At 46.1% G+C, this 23,679-nt stretch overlaps 1 protein-coding gene across 1 annotated transcript in view; it reads left to right on the top strand.

The window, feature by feature from the left end:
- The first annotated feature begins 7,109 nt into the window (after nt 1-7,109).
- Nucleotides 7,110-23,679, top strand: part of Nceh1 (neutral cholesterol ester hydrolase 1) — a 64,791-nt gene continuing 48,221 nt past the window's right edge. Inside the window, exon 1 of the mRNA XM_050142059.1 lies at nt 7,110-7,393. Coding sequence (XP_049998016.1) covers nt 7,256-7,393 — 138 coding nt within the window. The 5' untranslated portion in view covers nt 7,110-7,255. The remainder of the gene's footprint in view (nt 7,394-23,679) is intronic.

Here is a 23,679-nt window from a genome sequence, read left to right as displayed (position 1 = left end):
ATTGATTATGTATCCAATGCTTGCCTTGAAGCTCTGATCCTCCTGACTTTGCCTCCTGAGTGTTGGGACTACAGATATTTACCAATCACATACCATGTTCAGAATTATTAAAATCATAAATCTAAGAGATTATCTTAGTTGTGCAGGTTGGGGACAGCTATAACCCCAGTGCTGGAGATCAGGGAAAAGGATTGTAAGTTTTAGGCTATTCTGGGCTACAAAGCAAATTCAAGTTCTTGTTTAAAACCAAGCAAAGCTGGGTGGTAGTGGCGCACGCCTTTAATCCCAGCACTAGGGAGGCAGAGGCAGGAGGATCTCTGTGAGTTCAAGACCAGCCTGGTCTACAAGAGCTAGTTCCAGGACAGGTTCCAAAACCACAGAGAAACCCTGTCTCGAAAAACCAAAAGTATAAATAAATAAATAAATAAATAAATAAAAAATTATAAAACCAAGCAAATAAAAATCTCAAATTTTATATCTACATCTAACAACTAAAATTATAAAATCATGTTTATAGCAAAGACTATTACTATTTTCAAGTTTCTATCTGTTAAAAATATATTAATTTTACAGCTATAAATGTGTGTTTTTTACTGTTTCTGTTTGATTATCATTATTGTTTGTGGTTCTTCTTAGATGTTGCCTCCATAGAATTATAAAAATGTTGATTACCTTTAGAGTTATGGTAACAAATAAAGATGAAGGAACAACTAATACACAGTAGCCCAAGTTCTGGAGGGCTGTACCTCCCAGAGTGGAGCTTCTGACGTACAGTTTATATTTCTTCTTATGCTTATTTTTGCATCAAATAGTCTAAAGTAGAACTTAGATCTTTAATGTAGGTGGGATGATAATAAGAACAGACACCTGGCTAGAATTTTAATTTACATCAAGATCTTACAAAAACAAGCAACATAGTGGGTATTATGACCCACTTGGGAGGTGGATGCAAGAGAATTTCCAGGTTCAGGGTAGGCTGAACTATTTATCAAGACCTTATCTCAGAATAAAACTTTCATAGTATAACTAGGAAATACCTAAGCAGTGGAATGCCTGCTCTTGCTCAGTATTCATGAGGCCCTTGGTACTGAAGGAAATGTAAGTTTCAGTTGATCAGGAAAACAAAAAAAACAAGAGTACAGTCTAAACTTCAAAACTGTCTTAGTGTGGGGTGGTGGTGGCACACACCTTTAATCCCAGCACTCGGGAGGCAGAGGCAAGCAGATCTCTGTGAGTTCGAAGCCAGCCTTCTTTACAAGAACTAGTTCCAGGGTAGGCTACAAAGCTACAGAGAAGCCCTATCTCTAAAAACCAAAACCAACCAACCAACCAAACAAACAAACAAAACTGTCTTAGTTGGGGTTTTCTATTGCTGTGAAGAGATACCATGACCATGGCAATTCTTATTAATGAAAACATTTAATTGAGGGGCTCACTTACAGTTTCAGATGTTCAGTCCCCCATGGCAGGGAGCATGGCGGCATGTGGGCAGAGGTGTTGCTAGAGCTGAGACTGCTACATTTTGCAGGTAACAGGAAATCAACTGAGTGTCCCACTGGGTGAAGCTTGAGAAAAAGACCTCAGAGCTGGCCCCCACATTGGCACAGAAGGTCAGATTAACAGCATGCCCTCTAGCCTCAAAGTCTGGATTAAAGACCTCTGTCACCCAGCTTCCTCCAACAAGACCACACCTCCTAACAGTGACACTCCCTGTGATCTTATGGGGCCAAAAACATTCAAACTACCACAAAAAGCAAATCTCTGAGATAAAATACTCCACACACTTAAAAAGAAAAAGAAGATTCTTCTGTTCTTCATCCCAGATGCTGCTATGTAGGCTGTAGGGGGAGAAGGCACCAACAGATTTACTCAGCCCTGGATCCTGCATGATAGTGTGGACTGCGCAGGCAAGATGTGCCCACTGGTCAACAGTAGCAGGACCATTACAAGGTAACTAATTGTCTTCTGGCTAGAGTTAAAGCCTGCTCCAGAATATGGGGTACTCCTGTAGCAGAAGGAAAAGCTCTGCCCTGAGTTTGTTGGGTATCAGAGCACAGGAAGGAAATTTAAGTGTGCCGTATTAGTCAGGATTCTCTAGAGGAACAGATCTCAGATAAAATGAATGTATATGTGTGTATATATGTGCGTACATATACTCATATATAATAAATTATGTATACATATATATCAATATATGATTTATTAGAGTGGCTTACATGCTGTGGTCCAACTAGCCCAATAATAGCCGTATCCCAACAGAACATTTAAGAATCCAGCAGTTGTTCAGTCCATGAAGATGGTTGTCTCAGCAGGTCTTTAATATACGATGTAGGATGTCCTTCTGCGTGCTGCCGATATGTGATGCTTTTATTGATTGATGAATAAAGCTGCTTTGGCAGAATATAGCTAGGTGGGAAAACCAAACTGAATACAGGGAGAAAGAAGGCAGAGTCGAGAGAGACACCAGCAGCTGCCGGAGAAGCAAGATGTGAGGTAACAAACCATGAGCCTTGTGGTAAAATACAGAATAATAGAAATGGGCTAAGTTGTAAGAGCTAGTTAATAATAAGTCTGAGCTAATAGGTCAAAGAGTTTGTAGTTAATATGAAGCCTCAGAGTGATTATTCAGGAACTGTGAGGTGGGAGAGAAACCTCCAGTTACAAATGGCACCCAAGAGTTGGCTGTGGCTTGCTCCTTTCTCTCTCTGACCTTTCTGCATATGCCCTGATATCTGGCTCTGGGTTTTTATTAGCAAGACCAATTAAACTCATGCAACACATGTATGTTAGGATCCTGAGGAAGTAGGCTCTAACCAGTGAAGGAACGCCTCAGGAGAATGATCTATGAACTTGCCAGTGATAATGAGTGACAGGACAAAGTGTGGCTCGGATTGTGGGTGGGTCTTCTGACCTCAGATGACCCAGTTAACTAAAACTCCCTCACAGGAGTACCCAGCTGCTTGTGGTTTATTCTTATTTTTTTTATATTTTTTTTTCTAGATATAGGTTGACAACCAAGAATAGCTATCACATGTGACTCCCTCGGAACTAATGGTAACTTTACATCTTCCTCAAGTTAATAAAAATGTCTGCCTATGAAAAGCTACATCTACAAAGAAAATGCTACACTAGACATTGTGGTGCAAGCCTGTAACCTTAGCATTGGCGTGCACACATAAGCTAGGGGAAAACATTGGTGTCCTTCTCTATTTGCTCTTGGCCTTATTCTGGGTCTCTGAGATAGTCTCTATTGGACTCTGGAGCTAGCCTGGCAGCCAGCAAGCCCCAGCCATCTCGTTGTCTCTACCTCCTACAGGACTGAGGTTATAGGTACATGGAGATACACTGTGACTTTTTACGTGGGGCTGTGGATTCAAACTCAGATCTTTAATTCTTCACTGCATTCCTACCCACTGAACCTTCTCCCTAGTCCCTGGTTGTCTTCTTCCTTCCTTCCTTCCTTCCTTCCTTCCTTCCTTCCTTCCTTCCTTCTTCATTCATTCGATCATTCATTTATTTTAGAAAATAGAATCTTTTTATTTGAAAGGTTTTTTTAAATTTATTTTATATGCATTGGTATTTTTGCCTTCATATATGTCTGCGTGAGGGTGGAGGATCCCGTGGAACAGGAGTCACAGACAATTCTGAGCTGCCATGTGGGTGCTGGGAATCGAACCCTGGTCCTCTGGAAGAGCAATTAGTGCTCCCAACCACTGAGCCATCTCTCCAGCCCCCTATTTGCAAGTTTTTTAATAATAAAGTTTATTTATAAAAAGTAGAGTGCAATTAGATCCTCATCTTACAACTCACATACACTCAATTCAAATGGACGCAAGACTTAACTATGACAACTGAACTTTTTACACAGTTGAGAACAGAAGTGAGAATGTCATGACATCTGTTTGGGAAAGAAATATTGTGACATGAACCAAAAGGCACAGAAAGAGCAGAAATACAAAAATGAGATTTCATAAAGTCAAAAAGCTTTCACACAACAAAATAAACTCCAGATTGTACATGTAAGCCAAAGAATCTAAGAATGTGTTTCAAATCCACAGTCTGATAAGGCATAAAGGTCCAGAATGTACCCAAGTTGAAGGACAACCGGCCTGATAAAAAGGGGGACGGCTATGAGGAGGCTTTTCTGGAATACAACACAGAGTCCAGCAATGTGTTACTAAGTCCATCATTCCTAACCAGGAAGCAGAGACTATCAAAGATACAGAGTTGAACTCTCACAAATGGCCAAATGACTGTTCCTGAGCACAGAAGACTTCTTAATGAAAAAGAGGCCTTTGGGAAGAGTTGAGGGAAGGTGAACAAAATCAGCCCAAGAGAGTTTGACTCCAGAGCTGTACCACTCCAGGTCCCCACAATCACTAAACTCTAATGAGTTAATCAGCATTAAAGACATGTTGACATATTTGTGGCTTTTTTTCCCTTGGAATTTCAGCTTATCAGATGGTCAAATGGCATTTACTCAAAAGTCTGCTGATCATAAATATGATATTATAACCTGATGTGGGATGCCCTTTTGTATGGTGTGAATATGTTTTATTACCATTGGTTAATAAAGCTTATTTGACCAATAGCCAGGCAGAATAGAGCCAGGCGGGAAAAATAAACAGATACAGGGATTAAAAACAGTGGCGTCAGAGAGATGGTAGCAGTCACTGGAGAATTAAGATGTGAAGTACCAAACCAAGAGTCTTGTGGTAAAATATAGAATAATTGAAATGGGTTCATTTAAAGCTGTAAGATGTAGTTAATAATAAGACTGAGCTAATAGGCCAAACAGTTTGTAATAAACATCAAGCCTCAGAGTGGTTATTTGGGAACTGTTGGGCGGGAGAGTGTAGTAATAGGAGCTGTGGGGCTGCATCCCCAGCACCCTGGCCGCCTGCTAGCTTATGCCCCGAAATAACTACACACAAATTGTATTCTTTTAAACACTGCTTGGCCCATTAGCTTTAGCCCTTACTGGCTAATTCTGATAGCCTGATCAACCCATCTCTAATAAACTATGTAGCACCGGTCTTACCGGGAAAGATTCAGCATGTCTGACCTGGCGGCTTGCTTCATCGCGTGCGTCTGCCTGGGAGAGGGGAGCATGGCCTCTCTCTGAGGCGTCTGAGCTCACTTCCTCTTCCTCCCAGCATTCTGTTCTGTTACTCCACCCACCTATGTTCTGACCAATAAAATGGGCCAAGGCAGTTTCTTTATTAGCCAATGACCTTCCTCCATCAGGAGAGAAACTTCCAGTTACAGTAACCAAGTTACCCATATGCTTTGAGATCATTTCAAACTATAGACTATGTGCCCGGCATGTTTGATTTAACTTACGTTTAAGAAAACAATGTAATCCATCTTGCCATACCATGGGACTCCCCATGCAGTCAACTTTCACAAGCTGAACAGGTAGCTTTAGTCATAAACCTTGTTCCCTTTTTCTCTTGCGTACCTTCTCCATGCCTTCGAATCAGAACAAGGTACTGTGTGTAAGGTGTGGCAAAGAGGCCCAAGAGTATCTCTGAAAACAAGGCTCGAAAGCAACGACTGACCCACAGGAAATGCTGAAAGTGACACAGTTTGATAGTATCTGCTTGTGAGTCTGCTTGCCACTCTGGGTCAGGCAGTTCAGAACACCGATTTCTTCAAGAAGTAAAACTCTTGTAATAGCTTAAGACAGCTTTCCTCCATCCTTTCCCATGGCATATTTGACATGCTGCTCGACAGAGAGGACACGTCTATGTAAGGTTCCAGGCTCGCTCTCGGACAGCCTGCTCGGGACTCAACCTCCTTTCTTTACTGGCCCTGCCACAGTCAAGGGTGACCCTGAAATTCTGACCTGCACACTTGCTGATTCCTGGGCTTACGAGCCTGTGACAACACACCCTGCTTTTGAGATGCCAGGAGTAAAGTCACAGCCTTTTACATGCTGGGCAAGCAGAGAACTTTCTCCTCAGCTTGTGTTCTCATTTCTTAGCAGGAGCTACGGGGGACAAAACATCATGAGTCCTGGATCCCAGCTCTCACCAGCCTGATGACTAGGGATAACTAACGCACTTTCTTCCTTCCTCCCTTCCTTCCTCCTTTCCCCTTCCTCCCTTCTTTCCTTCATTTTCCCCCACTCCCTCTTTTCCTCCCTTTCTTAGACAAGATCTGACTATGTAATCCTGGCTGGTCTGGGACTCACTATGTAGACTAGGCTGGCCTCAAATGCATAGAAATTCTCCTGCCTCTGCCACTTAAGTTCTGGGATTGAAAGTGTGTGCCAGCATGCCTGTCTGCTTCTTTCAAGGCCTCTTTCAGAGCAACAATAGTGTATCCCAGAATTGTTATGAAAACTAAACAAATTAATCTCTCTGGAGTGCTTACCATAGAATTTAGCTCATAATAATCATTCTGTATGTCAGTTATTATTATTGTTATCATTGGGCTTCTCATATGTATTTTCCTTGTACTTTACAACTCCCCCCTCAATAAGTGCATCCTGTTAGCAAATAACAGTAACCGTACTTGGGAAATTCAGGTAGGCAGAAGGATTTGAAGTTCACAGTTACAGAAAAGGGCTAGCCTGGGCTCCATGGAACTGTCTCAAAGAGTCAAAAAAATGTAATATGTATACATAAAGCTCCTCTCAGAATGTAGAGCCTGAGGCAAGAGGATGGTTTTATGATAGCCTGAGATTCTGGCTCAAAAAAATCCAAGGGCTGGGTTGCAGCTCAGCGGTAAAGTGCTTGCCTGACATACTCCTGGGTTTAGTCACCGGACCTCGTACAAGAGACTTCATCGTCTTTTTCTCCAGCTCTTCTAGTTCTTGGTGTGGGCCGGGTGTTATTTGTAGAGAGAATGATGTACGGTATGTTGCATGTTAAGCCCAACTTTTTGTTTGTTCCTGTTAGTTTTTCTTCTGAGACTGTTTTGGCCTGGAACCCCTTCGCAAACCTGCAGAAGGCAGCCTGGCATCGCAGCCTGTCATACTCACAGTGCCCGCCAGAGGCTGCTGTTCGTCCTCCCGGCGCTGCGGCACCACAGCGCTTCCTGCAACCTGGCGAGCCCGCAGCTCTTCGCAAGGACTCCGCGGAGGGGGCACGTCCGTGCTCCCACTTCCTCCCGACGCAGCCTGTGATTGGCTCGCAGCCTTAAGAGGAACACGTGAAGCAGCAGCTGAGGCTGGCAGAAACTTGCCGGCGGTCTCCGGGTAGCATCGCACCGTACCGTGGTCAGCTCCGGACATCCCGGCCTGAGGACAATGAGGTCATCGTGCGTCCTACTGGCCGCGCTGCTGGCGCTGGCCGCCTACTACGTGTACATCCCATTGCCCGGAGCGGTGTCCGACCCCTGGAAACTGATGCTGCTGGACGCCACTTTCCGCGGCGCGCAGCAAGTGGTGAGCAGAGCGAAGGGAATGCCCGGTGTCGCCCCTGCTCCCCTGAACGAAACCCCCATCGTTTGTCCTGGTTGCCCGTGGGCCCTTGCGGGTGTCACGTTTGCATCCTTGCACTGCAATAGGAACACCCCCAAGTCGCCAGTGTTCCCGTGAACGCGCATCCCGCCTCCCTATCGCTTCTTTTGATTCCCTGGCTGTTGTATTTGCATCCTTGCAATGCGACGGGTCCACCCGGTGTCACCCTTGCTATCCCGAGTGCGCGCTTCCCCAGGACCCCTAGTCCGATGGTGTTCGCATCCTTGAAGTCCGAGGGGTAGACCTGCGTCTGGAAACAGGTGAAGTTCTCGCCTGTCGTCTCCGTGACAGCTGTTTAATCTTTCCTATGTCTTAAATTGCGCCGCTGCTTTCTTGGTTTGCAGTGTCTTGGGCCAAAGCCTTCAGAATTTAAAAAACCACCCTGCCCCCACCTTCGCTTTCCCACCCGCAGGCAGAGGAGGAGTTAAATATTTTTAGCGAAAGGGATTGTGATTCCCCGAAAAGCAGAAGCGGGCGCGGGCAGCTTCCCAACGTCCCCAGGCCTTAGCGCTAACCGCTCTGACCTTCGATTCTCTTCCTGGCACCTCTCAGCTCAGCCCTGGAAAAGGAGGCTGGGAGACCCGGAGGGCTGTAAAGGTCCTTGTTTGCAGACTGTGCTTTCTGTTGGCTGGCCGCGTTTGTTTTGTGTCCTCCGACGTCGGGGAAATAACCTTGGCCCGAGCTAAGGAGCGCTCTGGCCTTCTTTAAACTGATAGGATGGCATTTCTCTGCACTGTACCCTGCCTATGTAGGTTGCGCCCCCCATGGGCAGGACAGTGCAACTGTTTAGTTTATTCCACGGTAGGAGGGTTGTTTTTACTGTCAGAACCAGTCGGCAGCTAAGGCTGAACCCCATGAGTGGATAGTATTTTTGAGATGTCTACCTTATCCAGGTTCCCAACGCTCCTCCACAATCAAGTCACCTTTTACTTCTGCCCATCTCTGAGCCTTAATACTGGGGGCTTTGTGGTTTGTTTGGATTTTGGTCTTTTTGTGATAAGGTTTCTCTGTGTGATCCCAGGCTGTCCTGGCCTCAGACTCAGGGATCCACCTGCCCCTGCCTCCTTAGCGCTGAGATTAAAGGCCATGCAGCACCACCGCCCCACTCTCTCTCTCTCTTTTTAAGTATGTGAACATGCATCGCATTATTTATTATTTATTTTTATTTATGGGTGTTTTGCCTGCATGTATGTCTGTGTACCACGTGAGTGCCATGCCCACAGAGGCCAGAAGGGCACGTTGAATCACTTGGGACTGTAGCTATGGAGGGTTATGAGCCTTCATATGGGTGTTGGGAATGAACCCGGGGCCAGTACTCTTAGCCCATAAGCTCCAGCTGTTTTTTTTTTTTTTTTTTTTGTAGACAGGGTCTTATTATGTAATTCTGTCTGGCCTGGATGAGTAGCCCAGTCTGGCCTTGAACTCTTGGTCCTGCCTCCACCTCCCAAACACTGGGATTACAGGCCTGGACCACTTATCTAGGCTTTAACAGAGTGTGTTGTTTGAGACAGTGTGTCATGTAGCTGAGGCTAGCTATGAATTTGCTATGTAGTCAGGGGTGACTTTAAACTCCTGATCCTTCTTTCTTCATATCCCTAGTGTCAGATTATAGGTTGTTTTCTTTTTCTTATTTTTGGTTTTTGGAATCCAGATCTTGCTCCTTGTAGCAGTTAAGTACTTCAAGCTGGCCTTGTACCTTGTTAAGTAGTTCAAGCTGACCTTCAGCTCATCATCTTCCTGCCGTGGCTCCTGAGGCTCCCAGGAGTTTGTTTAAAAGCCTGCAGTCTGTGTGTCGGAGGGAGGCTTTTCTTCCCCAGCATGCCTTGCAGTCTGTGTGTTGGAGGGAGGCGTTTCTTTCCCAGCATGCCTTGCAGTCTTGTGTCGGAAGGAGGCTTTTCTTCCCCAGCATGCCTTGTAGTCTGTGTGTCGGAGGGAGGCGTTTCTTTCCCAGCATGCCTTGCAGTCTGTGTGTTTCTTCTTCCCCAGCATGCCTTGCAGTCTGTGTGTCAGAGGGAGGCTTTTCTTCCCCAGCATGCCTTGCAATCTTTGTGGTGGAGGGAAGCTTTTCTTTCCCAGCATGCCTTGCAGTCTGTGTGTTGGAGGGAGGCTTTTCTTCCGCAGCGCACCTTCCAAACCCCAGGGCAGGGCTGTCCTGAGTTTCAGTGTTGTTCAGAGCTCCACCATAGTTAGTAGGGGAAATACGTAGGGTCGTCCATTTTGTTCAAACAACAAGATAAACTGGGTGGCGGTGGTGCACACCTTCAATCCCAGCACTTGGGAGGCAGAGGCAGAAGGATCTCTGTAGTTTGTGGCCAGCCTGGTCTCCAGAGTGAATTCCAGGGCAGCCAGGTTGCACAGACAAACCCTGTCATGGAAAACCAGAAAAACAACCAACCAAACAGAAAACCTAGAGAGCTTCCGTGAAGTTGGCACAACCTTGTTTGCCAAACAATTTTGGTTTAGATGGTTTGACGCAATTAAAACAGCAGTTGAAGTTATTTAAGAAATTGGGCTGGGCCTACTTCCTAACATCCAGAAGTTTGAGTGCAGCGTGTTATGGCCGTACATACTTACCTTGTCTCCAGTACTGGGGAGGCAGAGGCAGGCAGATCCTGGTGGGTTCAAGGCCAGCCTGGTTTATGCTGTGAGCTTCAGGCTGGCCAGGGCTACATAGTGAGATTCTGTCTAAAAGTAAAGAATGTGAGTGCTTCCTTGTTCTGCTGTCTTTGGCCTACACCGGTTTCCTCACTTTCCCTCTCTCTTGTGCCCTGGGTCAGACCGTTGGGACTGTGGATACTGAACTTCCTTCCTTGGGGTCCTGGGAGCTGCTCAGAACTTTCCCTTTCCTTTGCTTTTCATCTTTTATGGCTCTTGTAGCGGGGGCTAGCCTTGAACCCCTTATCCTCCGGTATCCAGCTCCCCAGGGCAAGAACTGCCAAAACACTCCTGCTGCCTAGGTCATCCCCCAATCCACATTTACTCAGAATTCTGGGTGCTTTTGGTGTTTTTAGCAGTAATTTTCCTGTTCCCCGAGCTGTATTTTCAGCCAGGTGAGTGGTCTCTTCTTTAAGAAGTTCCCAGGTGATTTCAGTTGTAGCAAAGCGTGAAAACCATGGTCTTTCCAGTGCTGGAGTGGTGGGGCAAGACAGTTGCTTCAAGTTCAAGGCCAACCTGGGGTATATTCTGAAATCTTCTGTCAAAAAAAGAAAGAAATCCCACCAAGTTGTACATGAATAAGATGCAATACTGTTAAAGATAGTATTTATTTTGGCTATATTATATATGATGATATGTTTTGTTTAACCTATCCAGGTAACCTAGCATGTATGATTAAGTTATCAGATTAGTGGGGTGATCTTCAAGAGTCTAAAGCTGTGGGTCGTGACCCCCACAGGGAATCACATATCAGATATTTATGATTTTACATTATGATTCATAACAGTAGCAACGTTACGGTTAGGAAGTAGCATTGAAATAGTTCTATGGTTGGGGGTCACTAGAACGTGAGCAATTGTATTCTAGGGTTGCAGCTCTGGGAAGGCTGAGAACCACTGGTCTTGGGAATAGATGCTAAGGAGGCAGAACCAGCAGACGGGACAACAGAAACCACAGCCACAGGTGTAGCTGGAGGGCAGAGGCCAGGAAGGAGGAGCCACGCCTAAAAGCCTCTTTCAACGTGTTATGTATGTAAGTGGCCTGGCGTTGTAGCTCGGTTGGCAAAGGTGGCCAAGCATGAGCGAGGTCCTGGGTTCAATCCTTAGCACTGCATAAACCAGGAGTGGCAATATATGCCTGTAATTCCAGCACCCAAGAGGTGGAGGCATCTCTGGGTGGAGCATGTCTGGGGCCAGCCTGGGGTACAGGTAAAAAAGCAAAGAAAGAAAGAAAGAAAAAGAAAGAAAGAAAGAAAGAAAGAAAGAAAGAAAGAAAGAAAGAAAGAAAAGGAAAAGGTTGTGCAGTGCAAAGATGGATGCTGTGTTGCGTCTTTAGGGGTGAGCTCTGCCCGGGAGAACACACAAGACCCCCTCCTCTCTGGCGTTTTGGCAGTGCCCATCAGAAACCCTGGGAGCATGTTTATTCTTGGCCACCAGTCCCTTTGGGTGGAATTTGTTATGCCACGATGGACAGTGGCAAAGCTGTAGCTAGAGGATTGAGGACCGTCTGCTAGTCCAAATACGTGGTCATTTGTAAGACACAGAGGAGCAGGCGGCTCATGCCTTTATTCCCAGCACTCGGGAGGCAGAGGCTTGTGGTTCTCTGAGTTTAAGGGCAGCCTGGTCTACAGACTCAGTGTCAGGACAGCCAAGCTAGGCAGAGAAACCCTGTCTGGGGGTTGGGGGCGGGAGAGGAAAGGGTTGAGATACAGCTCAGTGGTTACCTTGTACGCACTGGTACTTCAGTTGGTCCCCAGCACCCTGCAGTCAATTCAATGAATGAAAATGCAGGAGCAGTAGAAGAGGGTGGCGGGGAGTGCTTGCCTAGCATTTCTGAGACCGGGAGTTTGATCCTAAACAGCAAAAAATGAAATTGTCATCTACTCATGCTATGTAAAATAATGTTAATGGGTGCTGGGGAGACGACTCAGTCAGCAGAGGAAAATGCTTGCTGTGTGAGTATGCAGACCTGAGTTTGAATCCTCAGTATGCATATAAAACCTGTATATAGTGCACATGTCCATGGTCCCAGCTCATGCCCATATTCACACTGCATGCCTGAATTCCTAACTTATGCCTGTATTCCCATCACATGTCCACATCATTCCCATCACATGTCCACATCATTCCCATCACATGTCCACATCATTCCCGTCATCACGTGTCCACATTCCCGTCATCACGTGTCCACATTCCCGTCATCACGTGTCCACATTCCCGTCATCACGTGTCCACATTCCCGTCATCACGTGTCCACATTCCCATCATCACATGTCCACATTCCCATCATCACGTTTCCACATTCCCGTCATCACGTGTCCACATTCCCGTCGTCACGTGTCCACATTCCCGTCATCAAGTGTCCACATTCCCATCATCACGTGTCCACATTCCCATCATCACGTGTCCACAGTTCCATCATCACGTGTCCACATTCCCATCATCACGTGTCCACATTCCCAGCTCATGCCTGTATTCCGAGTACTGTAGAGGCAGACAGGAGGATCCCTGGGGTTTTCTGGCCGTACCCTCGCTGAGTCTTTTAGTTCCAGGTTCAGTGAGAGACACCCATAGTTTGTCAGTTATGAGTCTTCTTATGACATAATGTAAAAGAAGGGTTACTAAAATAGTAACCCGATTTCCTCCTGTTTTTGAGCACGGCACCATACCACTAGGCAGTGTCTTCCTTTTTTTAAATTATTATTTTATTTTATTTTTTTTCAAGACAAGGTTTCTCTGTAGCTTTGGAGCCTGTCCTGGCACTAGCTCTTGTAGACCAGGCTGGCCTAGAACTCACAGAGATCACTCTGCCTCTGTCTCTTGAGTGTTGGGATTAAAGGCGTGCACCACCACCGCCCAACTTGTCTTGTTTTCTTACTGATGACCAAGCTTTTAGACTAGTTGAGCATAGCTGTTAGCTGTCTGCTTGCTCCGAGCCGTAATGTGACCTCACCTGAGCTTGTTGTGGGGTGTGACTGAAATTACAGCCTTCTCTGGAAGCTGCAGCGCTCCTTGGTCATAAGTTTGTACTGGAAATTATACTCAGCTCAGGGAAATTTTAACTGGAAGTATAGGACGTGTTTATCATGGCTTGTGGTTTCAGGGAATACAGCCCATGGGGCAAGGATGGATGGGACCCCGAGGCAGCACACGCGGAATCTGTAGTCTGGGGTGGATGGGACCCCAAGGCAGCACACGTGGCATCTGTAGTCTGGGATGGATGGGAGCCCGAGGCAGCGCACACAGCATCTGTAGTCTGGGATGGGATGGGAACCTAAGGCAGCTCACGTGGCATCTGTAGTCTGGGGTGGCATGGGAGCCCGAGGCAGTGCACACGGCATCTGTAGTCTGGGATGAATGGGAGCCTGAGGCAGCGCACATGGCATCTGTAGTCTGGAAGAAGACATGGATGCTGGTGCTCAAATTTAACTTTAAAACATTAGTAAATGAGTTTCAATGCTTTCTTTTTTGAAATATTGTCTCACACTGGGCTGGCCTGAAACTTACTATGTCCTTCGCGTAGGCTGGTTTTGAACTCATAACTCTCTGTCAGCCTCTGGAACACTGGGACTGTACTTGTGGGCCACCATGCTAGGTAAAAAACAAACTTCGTACTCCACCTTCAGATTTGTGGTGAAGATCACTGCTTCACAGAAGTTGAAGTATTCGGTAACCATGGTGATGTATAGCTGATTTGGTTGAAGCTCTTAAATTAAAACACGGGGCAGTGGAAGGACTTCACCTTCAGCGAAGGTTAGATCGGAACTAGTTCTGATAGGTGATCTGCAGGCGGCACTAAGGAAATATTAAGGTCAAATTGATTCTGACCAGATGTGTAAGGCAATGGCTAATGAACAGACTGATCTAAAGGTCTTCATCGCTTCTGCAAACACAGCCTTGGGCAGAGAGAAGCTGTCCTTCTCATGTGACCTTTTGTGAAACCTATCCTGTTTCTTCCAGGCAGCCCGAGCTTGAGCTACACATGTTTCTGTGAAGTGTGGAAGTGTGGTTGAGCCTTTATTCTGAGCTGTTCTTTATGCAGTTTATTCTCAGAATAATGAGCTGGGATGTAGCTGAATAGTGAGTGCCTTCCCAGCGTGAGTGTGTAGATTTCCTAAGAGGAGGTGAAGAGGGAGGGAGGGAGAGAGGGAAGGAGGGAGGGAGAGAGGGAGGGAGGGAGGGAGGGAGGGAGGGAGGGAGGGAGGGAGGAAAGAAGGAAGGGTCTAAATCTAGTGACTAGCAAGGCTGACACAAGGGGATGACAAATTTAAGGCTAACCTGGGCAACTTAGTAAGACACCAAAATACAAGTGAAAGTGAGGGGTGGTCAGGGAGAGACAGCGATAGAACGAGCACCTGACAAACACAAGGCAGTGGGTTCAAGCACAGTTCACAATAATAAAAACTGGCTTGTGTTTATCTTAGCCTCCAATGAGACTATGTTGAAATATTTGCTTATTCATTTCCTTCTCTTTTATTTCTTTCATTTATTTCTTTCATTTATTTCTTTCATTTATTTATTTATTTATTTATTTATTTATTTATTTTGAGACAAGGTTTCTCTGTAGCTTTGGTGCCTGTCCTGGAACTAGCTCTTGTAGACCAGGCTGGCCTCGAACTCACAGAGATCCACCTGCCTCTGCCTCCCGAGTGCTGGGATTAAAGGCATGTGCCACCACTGCCTGGCTTCTTTTATTTCTTTTAATAATTTTATTTAACTTTATTTTATGTGCATTGACATGAAGGTGTCAGATTCCCCTGGGACTGGAGCTACAGACACTTGTGAGCTGCCATGTGGGTGCTGGGAATTGAACTCAGGTCCTCTGTAAGAACAGCCAGTGTTCTTAACCACTGAGCCATCTCTCCAGCCCCCTCTATTTTATTCTTTTTTTCTTTAATTTTATTTTCAAGACAGGGTTTCTCCATAGCTTTTGGTTCCTGTCCTGGAACTAGCTCTTGTCGACCAGGCTGGCCTGGAACTCACAGAGATCCTCCTGCCTCTGCCTCCCGAGTGCGGGGATTATAGGCGTGCGCCACCACCGCCCAGCTTCTATTTTATTCTTATAAAGAATGAAGAAAAGACATGGTATGGGGTGGCACATAGCTATAGACCCCATCTTGGGAGTCTGAGGCAGGAGGAATAAGAGTTCCAGGGTCAGCCTGAGCTGCCTAGTAAGACCCTGTCTCAAGAGTGAACGTAATGAAGGAATGAAGCCGTGGAGCCTGGGACTGTGGCTCAGTGGTACAGGACTTGTCTACAGTGCACGAGGCCCTTGGTTCATTCTCCAGCATCACAGAAAGGAGAAGAAAGCCATTGCGTTGCCCAGTGACAAACCTGGCCACTCTCCCAGGACAATTTAAGATGTGTCATATTTTGAAATGGTAGCAATATATCTTTTAGTGTTTCTAGAATAAAGTTAAAATCCTACCACCTGGATGTCATCATCTCATATATATATATGTATATATATGTATATCATATATAATGTATATGTGTCATATATTTTGTATATAAATGGTGTGTGTGCGTGTGCACATGCACATGTGAGTTCTAGGGACTGAACCCAGAACCTCATGTATGCAAAGTATGCCCTCCATCACTGAGCCACACGCTCCCAGGCCTATTCAATAAGGAAATGTCTTGTCTTCTTTTCAATGTATGTCTGTGGTGAGTGCATGTGTGCAAGTGCATTCACATGTGTTTGGGCACACATGTGCAGGTGTGTGCTTACGTGAAAAGGCTAGAGGTTGATGTCAGGGATTTTTTTTGAAATATTTTTTATTTTGTATGTGTGCATGTATGTATATGATGTATATGTGATGTGTGTAGGCATGCACATATCATGGCACACATGTAGAGGTCAGAGGAGAGCTTGCAGAACTCAAGTCTCTCCATCCACTGTGTGGGATCTAAGGGTCAAACTCTGGTCATCAGGCTTGACAGCAGGTGTCTTAATTCACTCAGCTATCTCACTGTCCCTGAGCCCAGAATATTCTGCAATCAAATCTTCTGCCTTGTTCTTTGAGGCAGGGTCTCTAAGTCAAACCCAGAGCTCTCTAGCCGGCTTGTTCCAGGGCCTCTCTCAGGTTTCCCTGAAATCACTGGCGAGTCACCACACTCCACATTTACCTGGGTTCTGGGGAGCTAAACTCAGGTCCTCTTGCTTGCACAGCAAGGGCTTAAACCACTGAGTCACCCCTCACCAACCCTTAGTAAATATTAACTGAACACAAAGCTAGGAGTGGCAGAAGGGATGGCAAACAGGTAACTGATCTCCTTGTACGGCTTTTCTTCAGGAGGTGCAAACAAATATATTCTCATACCGGATAAGGCACTATGGTGGTTTGAATGAAAATGGTCCCCATGATCTCAGGGAGTGACACCATTGGGAGGTGTGGCCTTGTTGGAGGAAGTGTACCAGTGGGGGATGGGCTTTGGGGTTTCCGAAACCCAAGTCAGGCCCAGTCTCCTCTTCTTTTTCTCTCTTCCTGCTGTCTGCTGATCCAGATGTAGAACTCTCAGCTACCTCTCCAGCACCATGTCTGCCTGTGTGCTGCCATGCTTTCTGCCATGACGATAATGGACTAAACCTCTGAACTGCAAGCCAGCCCCAATTGATTACTTTCCTTTAAAAGAGTTGCCACAAAAAGGGGGGGGGCTGGAGAGATGGCTCAGTGGTTAAGAGCACTCCTTCGGAGGTCCTGAGTTCAATTCCCAGCAATCACATGATGGCTCACAACCATCTGTAATGAGATCTGGTGCCCTCTTCTATCTGATGCTCTCTGGCATACACTCATATATATAAATAAATAAATATTTAAAAAATAAATAAAAGAGTTGCCATGGTCATGGTGTCTCGTCACAGCAATAAAAGCCTAACTAAGACAGGCATCAATGACAAGCCAGCAAAACCATCCCCTCAAGACTTGCCTAGTGAACCAATGGGTGTATGAGTGTGTTACAGGAGCATGGGTATGCAAAGGCAGCTGTATCAGGGAGAAGCCCACCCCACATGGATGGCGGTGCCCTGTATCTCCATCAGAAAAAGTCTCCTGATGACCCTGCTCTCTCTCTCTCTCTCTCTCTCTCTCTCTCTCTCTCTCTCTCTCTCTCTCTCACACACACACACACACACACACACACACAAGGGTACCTAGAAAAATACTCCATTTACAGTTTATACTCAGAATAGAACAGAGAGAGATATACTGTATTTTTTCCTTCTTGGGAGAAGCCTAGAAATTTATTTTTCCTTATTCAGAGGCTTTTCAATACATGACATAAATGCCATATATGATCAGTAACCGGCCAAGAAAATGCTCCAGTATTCTAAGCAAAACTCCTACAGCACATACTGAACAAAGTGAGATCATTACCTAAAAAAGCCTTTTTCCACTTTCAAGCAGAAGAGAAGCAATCTATAGGGACCATAACTGATAAGCAGACTACACTGGAGTCTACTGTGTCTTTTCTGTAAGCCTGTGATTAAGAATTCTACCTCTTAGATACAGTGGATACTGTACTGTACTCTAATTCCTTACCTAACACTGTACTTGTTAATAACATCCTCTTGTATGTATGTAATTTGTGCTACTGATTTTTAAATCAATAATTCAGTTGCTTCCTGCCATTTAAAATGGTAATAGTATCTTTATTGGAAAAGGTAACTTACAAATGTTAAAGATTTTATTTTTATAGATAAAAATAAAGAGAGGTATTAAGAAAAGAAAGAAAGAAAGAAAGAAAGAAAGAAAGAAAGAAAGAAAAGGTCACCTGTCCCCAGCTTTGTTTACTTGTATTCCTTTGGGGGCAGAAGTGTGTGAATTTTATAACATTCCCGAGCTTCCTGGGCCCTGTGCATTTTCTTTACTTCCTGGGTTCTTAGCCACTTCCTTCCTGAAGTGTTTCAGTTAACATGATGCAGCTACACAACACACACACTTGAGTTGTCAGTGCAATGACGTATGATAGACCATCTGACAGCGACTGTCACGAGGCTCAATGACAGAACATATGTTATAGATGGGGCTCTCATTGGCTCCTGCAATATCCTTGTGTAAAAGGATATCAGACATTGACCTGGGGTCAGGGCAGGGTGGTGTAAACCTCTAATCCCAGCACTGGAGAGGTGAGGCAGGAGGATCAGAAGTCAAGGCTTGTTCCCTTTCCTTTGCCATCTAGTCCCTTATCAAGGCTGAGTGTCCACAGCACACTTACCATCTGTAAACAAGGCATGCTCTCTCAGATCCTGTGATCTGTGCTCTGCATGGTACTCGTTGGTAATACTCCACAATGAAGGCAGCAACAGCTCAGGGTAAGCAACGAGGTCCACTGCCTTGCTCCCATGCTGGGGAGTTTAGCCACTCACTGTGCTGACTCACTTTGCCTGGGGACCAGCTGAGAAAGGGGAAGTCGGGCACTTACAAGGGAGGGTGAAAGGCTTTTAGCTAGAGCGACAGTGGATGAATGAGGGGCCCCAGAGGAGGTAGTGATATAGTTGAGAACCTAAAAGTGGCTTAGGCCAGCTAGAGCCTAAAATTAGACTTGAGTGGGGTCAGAGGGCAGTGTGAACTGGGCAAGGAGTGGCAGGAAGTCACGTGGTCAACTGTGTTTTAGAGTAATCCTCAGCACTTTTTTTTTTCTTTTTAAGACTCCCATGGCCCAAACTGGCCAAGAACTCCCCGTAGACACTGTTGACTTTGAGCTTCTGATCCTCCTGCTTCTCAGCTAAGTGCTGGCAGGAGAGGGGGGTTTCTGGGGGTGGTGGTGTGCAGAATACATGCACCATCCTGCAGAATACATGCACCATCCTGCCCTGCTGATGAGGTGCCTTCATCCAGGGCTCCACCATGCTAGGCAAGCACTTTCCCAAGTAATGCAGACCTCCATCGCTCAGAAATGTGTGTGTTTGTTTCCTGGTTCCCTGGTTGCCAGGGCCTCATACTTTCTAGGCAAGGACTGCAAGAGCCCCCATTAGTAGTGTAGAAGCTGAAGAAATGGATTAGGAGTGGTTTGAGGGCAGCTGACCAGGACGGCCACTGTGGGTGAGAGAAAGGAGCTGGGGTACGCCCTAGCACAGCCTCTAATAGCTGCACAGATGGTAGCAGTGACCTGACCTTCAGGGTCTGCTGCTGGTGGGTGAAGGCAGGGCACGGGAGCTGGGAGCTTGGAGAGCATTGCTGGGGTCCGTCCAGATAGCTGTTAGGACAAGGTGGGCATGCTGGCTCACTGGAAGGGGACCTGCCTGTGCATGTGGTTTTGAGGGTCACTGTGAATGAATGAGTGTGCACAGAGTTCTGGTGAAGATGGGGATTCTTGTCCAGGGGATTCCTGGGATATGTACCCGGGACTAGGACTTCCCCTGTGCTTGTGGCACACCCTATCATCCCAACACTCGTGAAGCCAAGGCGGGGAGTGAGAGCTCAAGCCAGCCTGAGCTACATAGTCTGGGGCTAGCCAGGGCTAAATCCAGAGACCTCGGCTCAGGAAATCAGAAAGAGCCAACCAGGCAAACAAACTTGGCTTTTATATAATTTGTGCAGCACTCTCGGATTTGTGCAAGATATTACTTACTGCTTATTTACTAGATTAAAACAAAACAAAACTGTTAAGTGGTTGGCATTGTTCTTTCTTTTGTCAGCTGAGAGCGGGAAGCTCACCCAATGAGCGGCAGTGAGGGGTTTTCTGGCTCCTGGCTGGGGTGCTGTGTATACCCCGATGCTACGCCATGACGGTCTTTGCATCCTGCCTTTTATTTTCCCCTTTAAATTATCTCAGGATGCCTAGAACTGGCCAACTAGCGAAGGATGGCCTTGGCTTTGAACTCCTGATCCTCTTGCTCCCTCCAGCCATGCTAGGATTGCGAACATCGTCTTCACCCTCAGCATTTCGCAGTGCTGGGTGTTGAACTGCGTATTTCTTGCCTGCGAGGTAAGCTACCCATGAGCTCCCTCCCCAGCTCCAAGGGCACTTACAAACTGAACCTTTTATTTATTTATTTTGTGTGTGTGCCACTGAGTTTATGTAAGTTGGGGTCAACGGTAGGAATTGGTCTCCCCTTCCATCCTGTAAGTCCCGAGGATCAGGGGCCAGGCTGTCAGGCTTGGTAATTATCTTTACCAGCTGAGCCATCTTGCTGACCCCACAGATAGCATTTTAAAGCCAATCATTCCTAGGCAAACCTAGATAGACGCTTATATTACATTTGGCTTCTGGACATCCAGTGCAGCTGTAATTTTCCCTTATGCTCTAATCTTAACCCCCAGTTACCAGTCCTCCACCTTCAGCTTCCTGCTCCAGCCTTGCTGTGGACTGTGTGGTACAGTTGCGTGCCTGACACCCTTCCCCCTGTCCTGTGCCTCAGAGGCTCTCCCACCCTCTTGCTCTGGCTAATACTGCACAGTCTTTCCGCATCAGTTTAAATTCATCTGCACCGAGCCCTCAGCGTTCTCGCCTACCAGACAATTTCCCTCGGGCTGTTTTGGGTTCAGACGGTCGTTTAAGGTTGAGAAGCTGGAGCCAATTTCAGGGTCTGATTTCCTTCTGTTGTCTTGACAGAGTCAGGGCTCTGACCTTAGTATCACGTGCATCTGACTTTGAACTTGGCTAGAAGTGGCCTTTGTTTCCTTTGCAGGCTTTTTCCTCTCTTTTTCTGCAAGCCTTGCTGTCTTCTGGGTTCTAACTTCCTCGTAATGTTAAAGATGTCTGCTTGTTTTTGACTTTGGAATAAATTAACTGCAGGTTTTTGGCTAAATAACGAGCTGTAGTCATAGGCCTGCTTCTTCAAAGATGGCTGGCGAGCTTCCGTCTTTAGTGGAAGTGTCTTGGCCTTCTCTCTTGGACGGTAACTGGGGACCACTCTCTGGGTTGATACCCGAGCTCCTCTCCTTCCTTCCTGCCCTGTGTAATGAGACAGGGTCTCACTCTATATCCACAAATGGCCCTGAACGTGACCTCCTCTGCCTCAGCCTCTCCAGTGCTTTGATTACAGGCTTGTGCTAAAAGAGACTGCTTGAAATTTTTTTCTTTAAATGCTTACATTTTTTTAATTATTTTTATTTTTATTTATTTTGTGCATGTGATATGTGGGTACAGTGTGTCAGAGCACACATGGAGGTCACAGTTCAACTTTTGGGAGAATGGTCCCTCCTTCCTCATCAGTCCCAGAGATGGAACTCAGGTATCAGGCTTAGCAGCAGGTACCTTTACTTGCTGATCCATCTTGTTGACCCTTTTTTAATGTTTTAAAGTCTATTTTGGTGAAGGTGTTTAGCTTGCTGTTTCTTGTATGTGCACCAGTTTTCAGGTGGGATGTTTGTCGTGAGGTTTCCACACAATAACAGATCTGTGTAGTACATTATAAATACAACCACTTTGTAAAGCAGTAATGTCCTCATTCTACAAGAGCAAAGAGAGGGCTGGGGTAGGGAGTGTTGGCAGCCCTGCCCATGCGGGGTAACGTGCACTTCTAATGCAGAGCTGCTCTGGGGTTACAGCAATGCTGCTGCAGTCAGGGAAACGCCTACTGAAGCCGTGTGAATGGCAAGACCAGTACTCCCAAAGATCATGCTAAAGACAGTTGATTAAAAACCATACATCTTATTTGTTCTTAAGCCAAAGAGGTACCAAAATTAAAAAGCAAAAATTACAGGGTGTGACTTAACAAAACTCCTAAGGAGCATCAAAGGAAGCAAAAATGGAATGAGATGCAAGGCAGTTATGTACCCAGGAACAGGAAGGCTAAGAGGGAGGATGGGCAGCTGCTGCCGTGGCCTTCCTGGGATGCCTCAGCGCAGGGTTCCTGGGTAGAGGTCAGTTAGTTGGTGGTATCTGATTGGGTAACCTTAAGTTTCCTTTTACTGTTCATTTTGAACTGGTTTTGGTTTGTTGAAGACAGGAAGTCTGGTTCCAGGGACAGCCTGAGGCTGATAGCCTTTTTATTTGCTACCCATTGCAGAGTTCCATGGTTAGATAACAATGGGAAATACACATTATTCTTATTATAGATGGTTAGTCTGTGTCAAAGTGTGTTTTGCAATCTGGATTCGCTTTTTAAAAAATTATTTTTTAAACTAAATGTGATGGTACCCACCTTTAATCTCACTAAACACTAAATTCGTTAGTGGCCTTGGTGTTCTACTTGCGAGACAAGCGTCTGTATGTTCATCAAAAAGATGAGGCTATGCAGAGCCTCTCATATTTGAACCTCCAGTCTGATTCCTCTCTCATCCTCCACCGTGTTCTTCCTGCCCATCTTTCCCAGATTATAGATAACAACATCAACAACTGTATGTTGGATGCTTTTGATCTCCTCCTCCTCCTGTGGTAGTGGGTCCGACAGCATCCCTAGTGTGGCTGGCCTTGAACTTAGGCCCTCCTTGTCTCTGCCTCTCGCACGTACTGGAATCACAGGTGTTAGCCACCATCCCCAGCTTTGCTCAGTTACCTTTAAGCAATTTGTTTCCTTGATGTCTTGCTCTGCCTGCCTAGAAGAATCTTAGAGGAAACGGGCCATGTCCGTGGGCTCCTCGCCCTATGGATCTAACTTTGAAGTCCCTGGCACTTAGTAAGGACTTGTAAATTTCCTAAGGGAACAGGTGGGCAGGAGAGCTGGAGTCACACAGAAGCTGTGACAGAGAGGGCACCGGTGATAACACTGCACAAGAGGTCACATCCCCTTTCTCCAGAGGGCCAGACTGCTGACTTCTGCCCTGCTTATCTGCTTCCTTTCCACGAAGAACCTAAGTAGGAAGTGGGCAGGATAACTGTCCAAAGGTGACGGGGAAGAGAAACGTAAATGGTGACACCGTGTATCCATTTATTTAACCATCATCTCAGTTAGGCCTGGTGGTACAAGCCTGCAAACCCAGCTACTCACGGGGCTAGGGCAGACAGATTTCAAGTTCAAGGTCTGCCTGAGCCACAGAAAGACCTAAGAGCTAGTCTGGACAACTTTGTGATACCCTGTACCAAAACAAAAAGCGGAACTAGAGAACTAGGGAATATAGCTTAGCAACGGAGCTTGTTAATACATGGGTTCGGTCCTGCAAACCGGGTGGTTTCAGTTCTGCAGCTTCCGCAGTCCATGCGGTCATGTGGTGCCCTAGGAAGGTGGGTGCAGGGCTTGTCAGGTGCCTTCTCCAGGGAAGCTGATCCAAAGTGCATACGCCGTCATGGGTGCCATTGCTAGTACTCAGGACACTGCTGAGCTGTGTCTGCAAACAGTGCCACCTCATCCTGTGAGTCCATGGGAACTTTAGCCTCATAAAATTTCACCTTATTCATGAACAAAGTTAAACCCTTAGTTGTTTCACAGCTTGTTGTAGAGCTTTGGCGTCCCTGGACCCCTCCTTCTAGAGTGGTAGAATTAGGGAGGTAGAGCCCAGGGCTTTATGAATGCTAGACAGCTTAGTTACACCCCCAACCCTTTGTTCCCTCGTCTTTATAGTCAAGGAGTGAACCAAAGTTGTAAAATTATACGTTAGTAAGTGGTGATGTGGAGGCTTCGGTGAGAACTGGCCCCAGTGACTGCCGTGCTTGGTCTTCAGTTGGTGGCCA

The sequence above is a fragment of the Alexandromys fortis genome, unplaced genomic scaffold, assembly GCF_014885135.2.
Source record: "Alexandromys fortis isolate MF-2015 unplaced genomic scaffold, M_Fortis_MF-2015_v1.1 scaffold_41, whole genome shotgun sequence".
Taxonomy (NCBI): domain Eukaryota; kingdom Metazoa; phylum Chordata; class Mammalia; order Rodentia; family Cricetidae; genus Alexandromys; species Alexandromys fortis.
The sequence above is the reverse complement of the archived record's forward strand: the minus strand, read 5'-3'. Positions and strand labels throughout refer to the sequence as shown.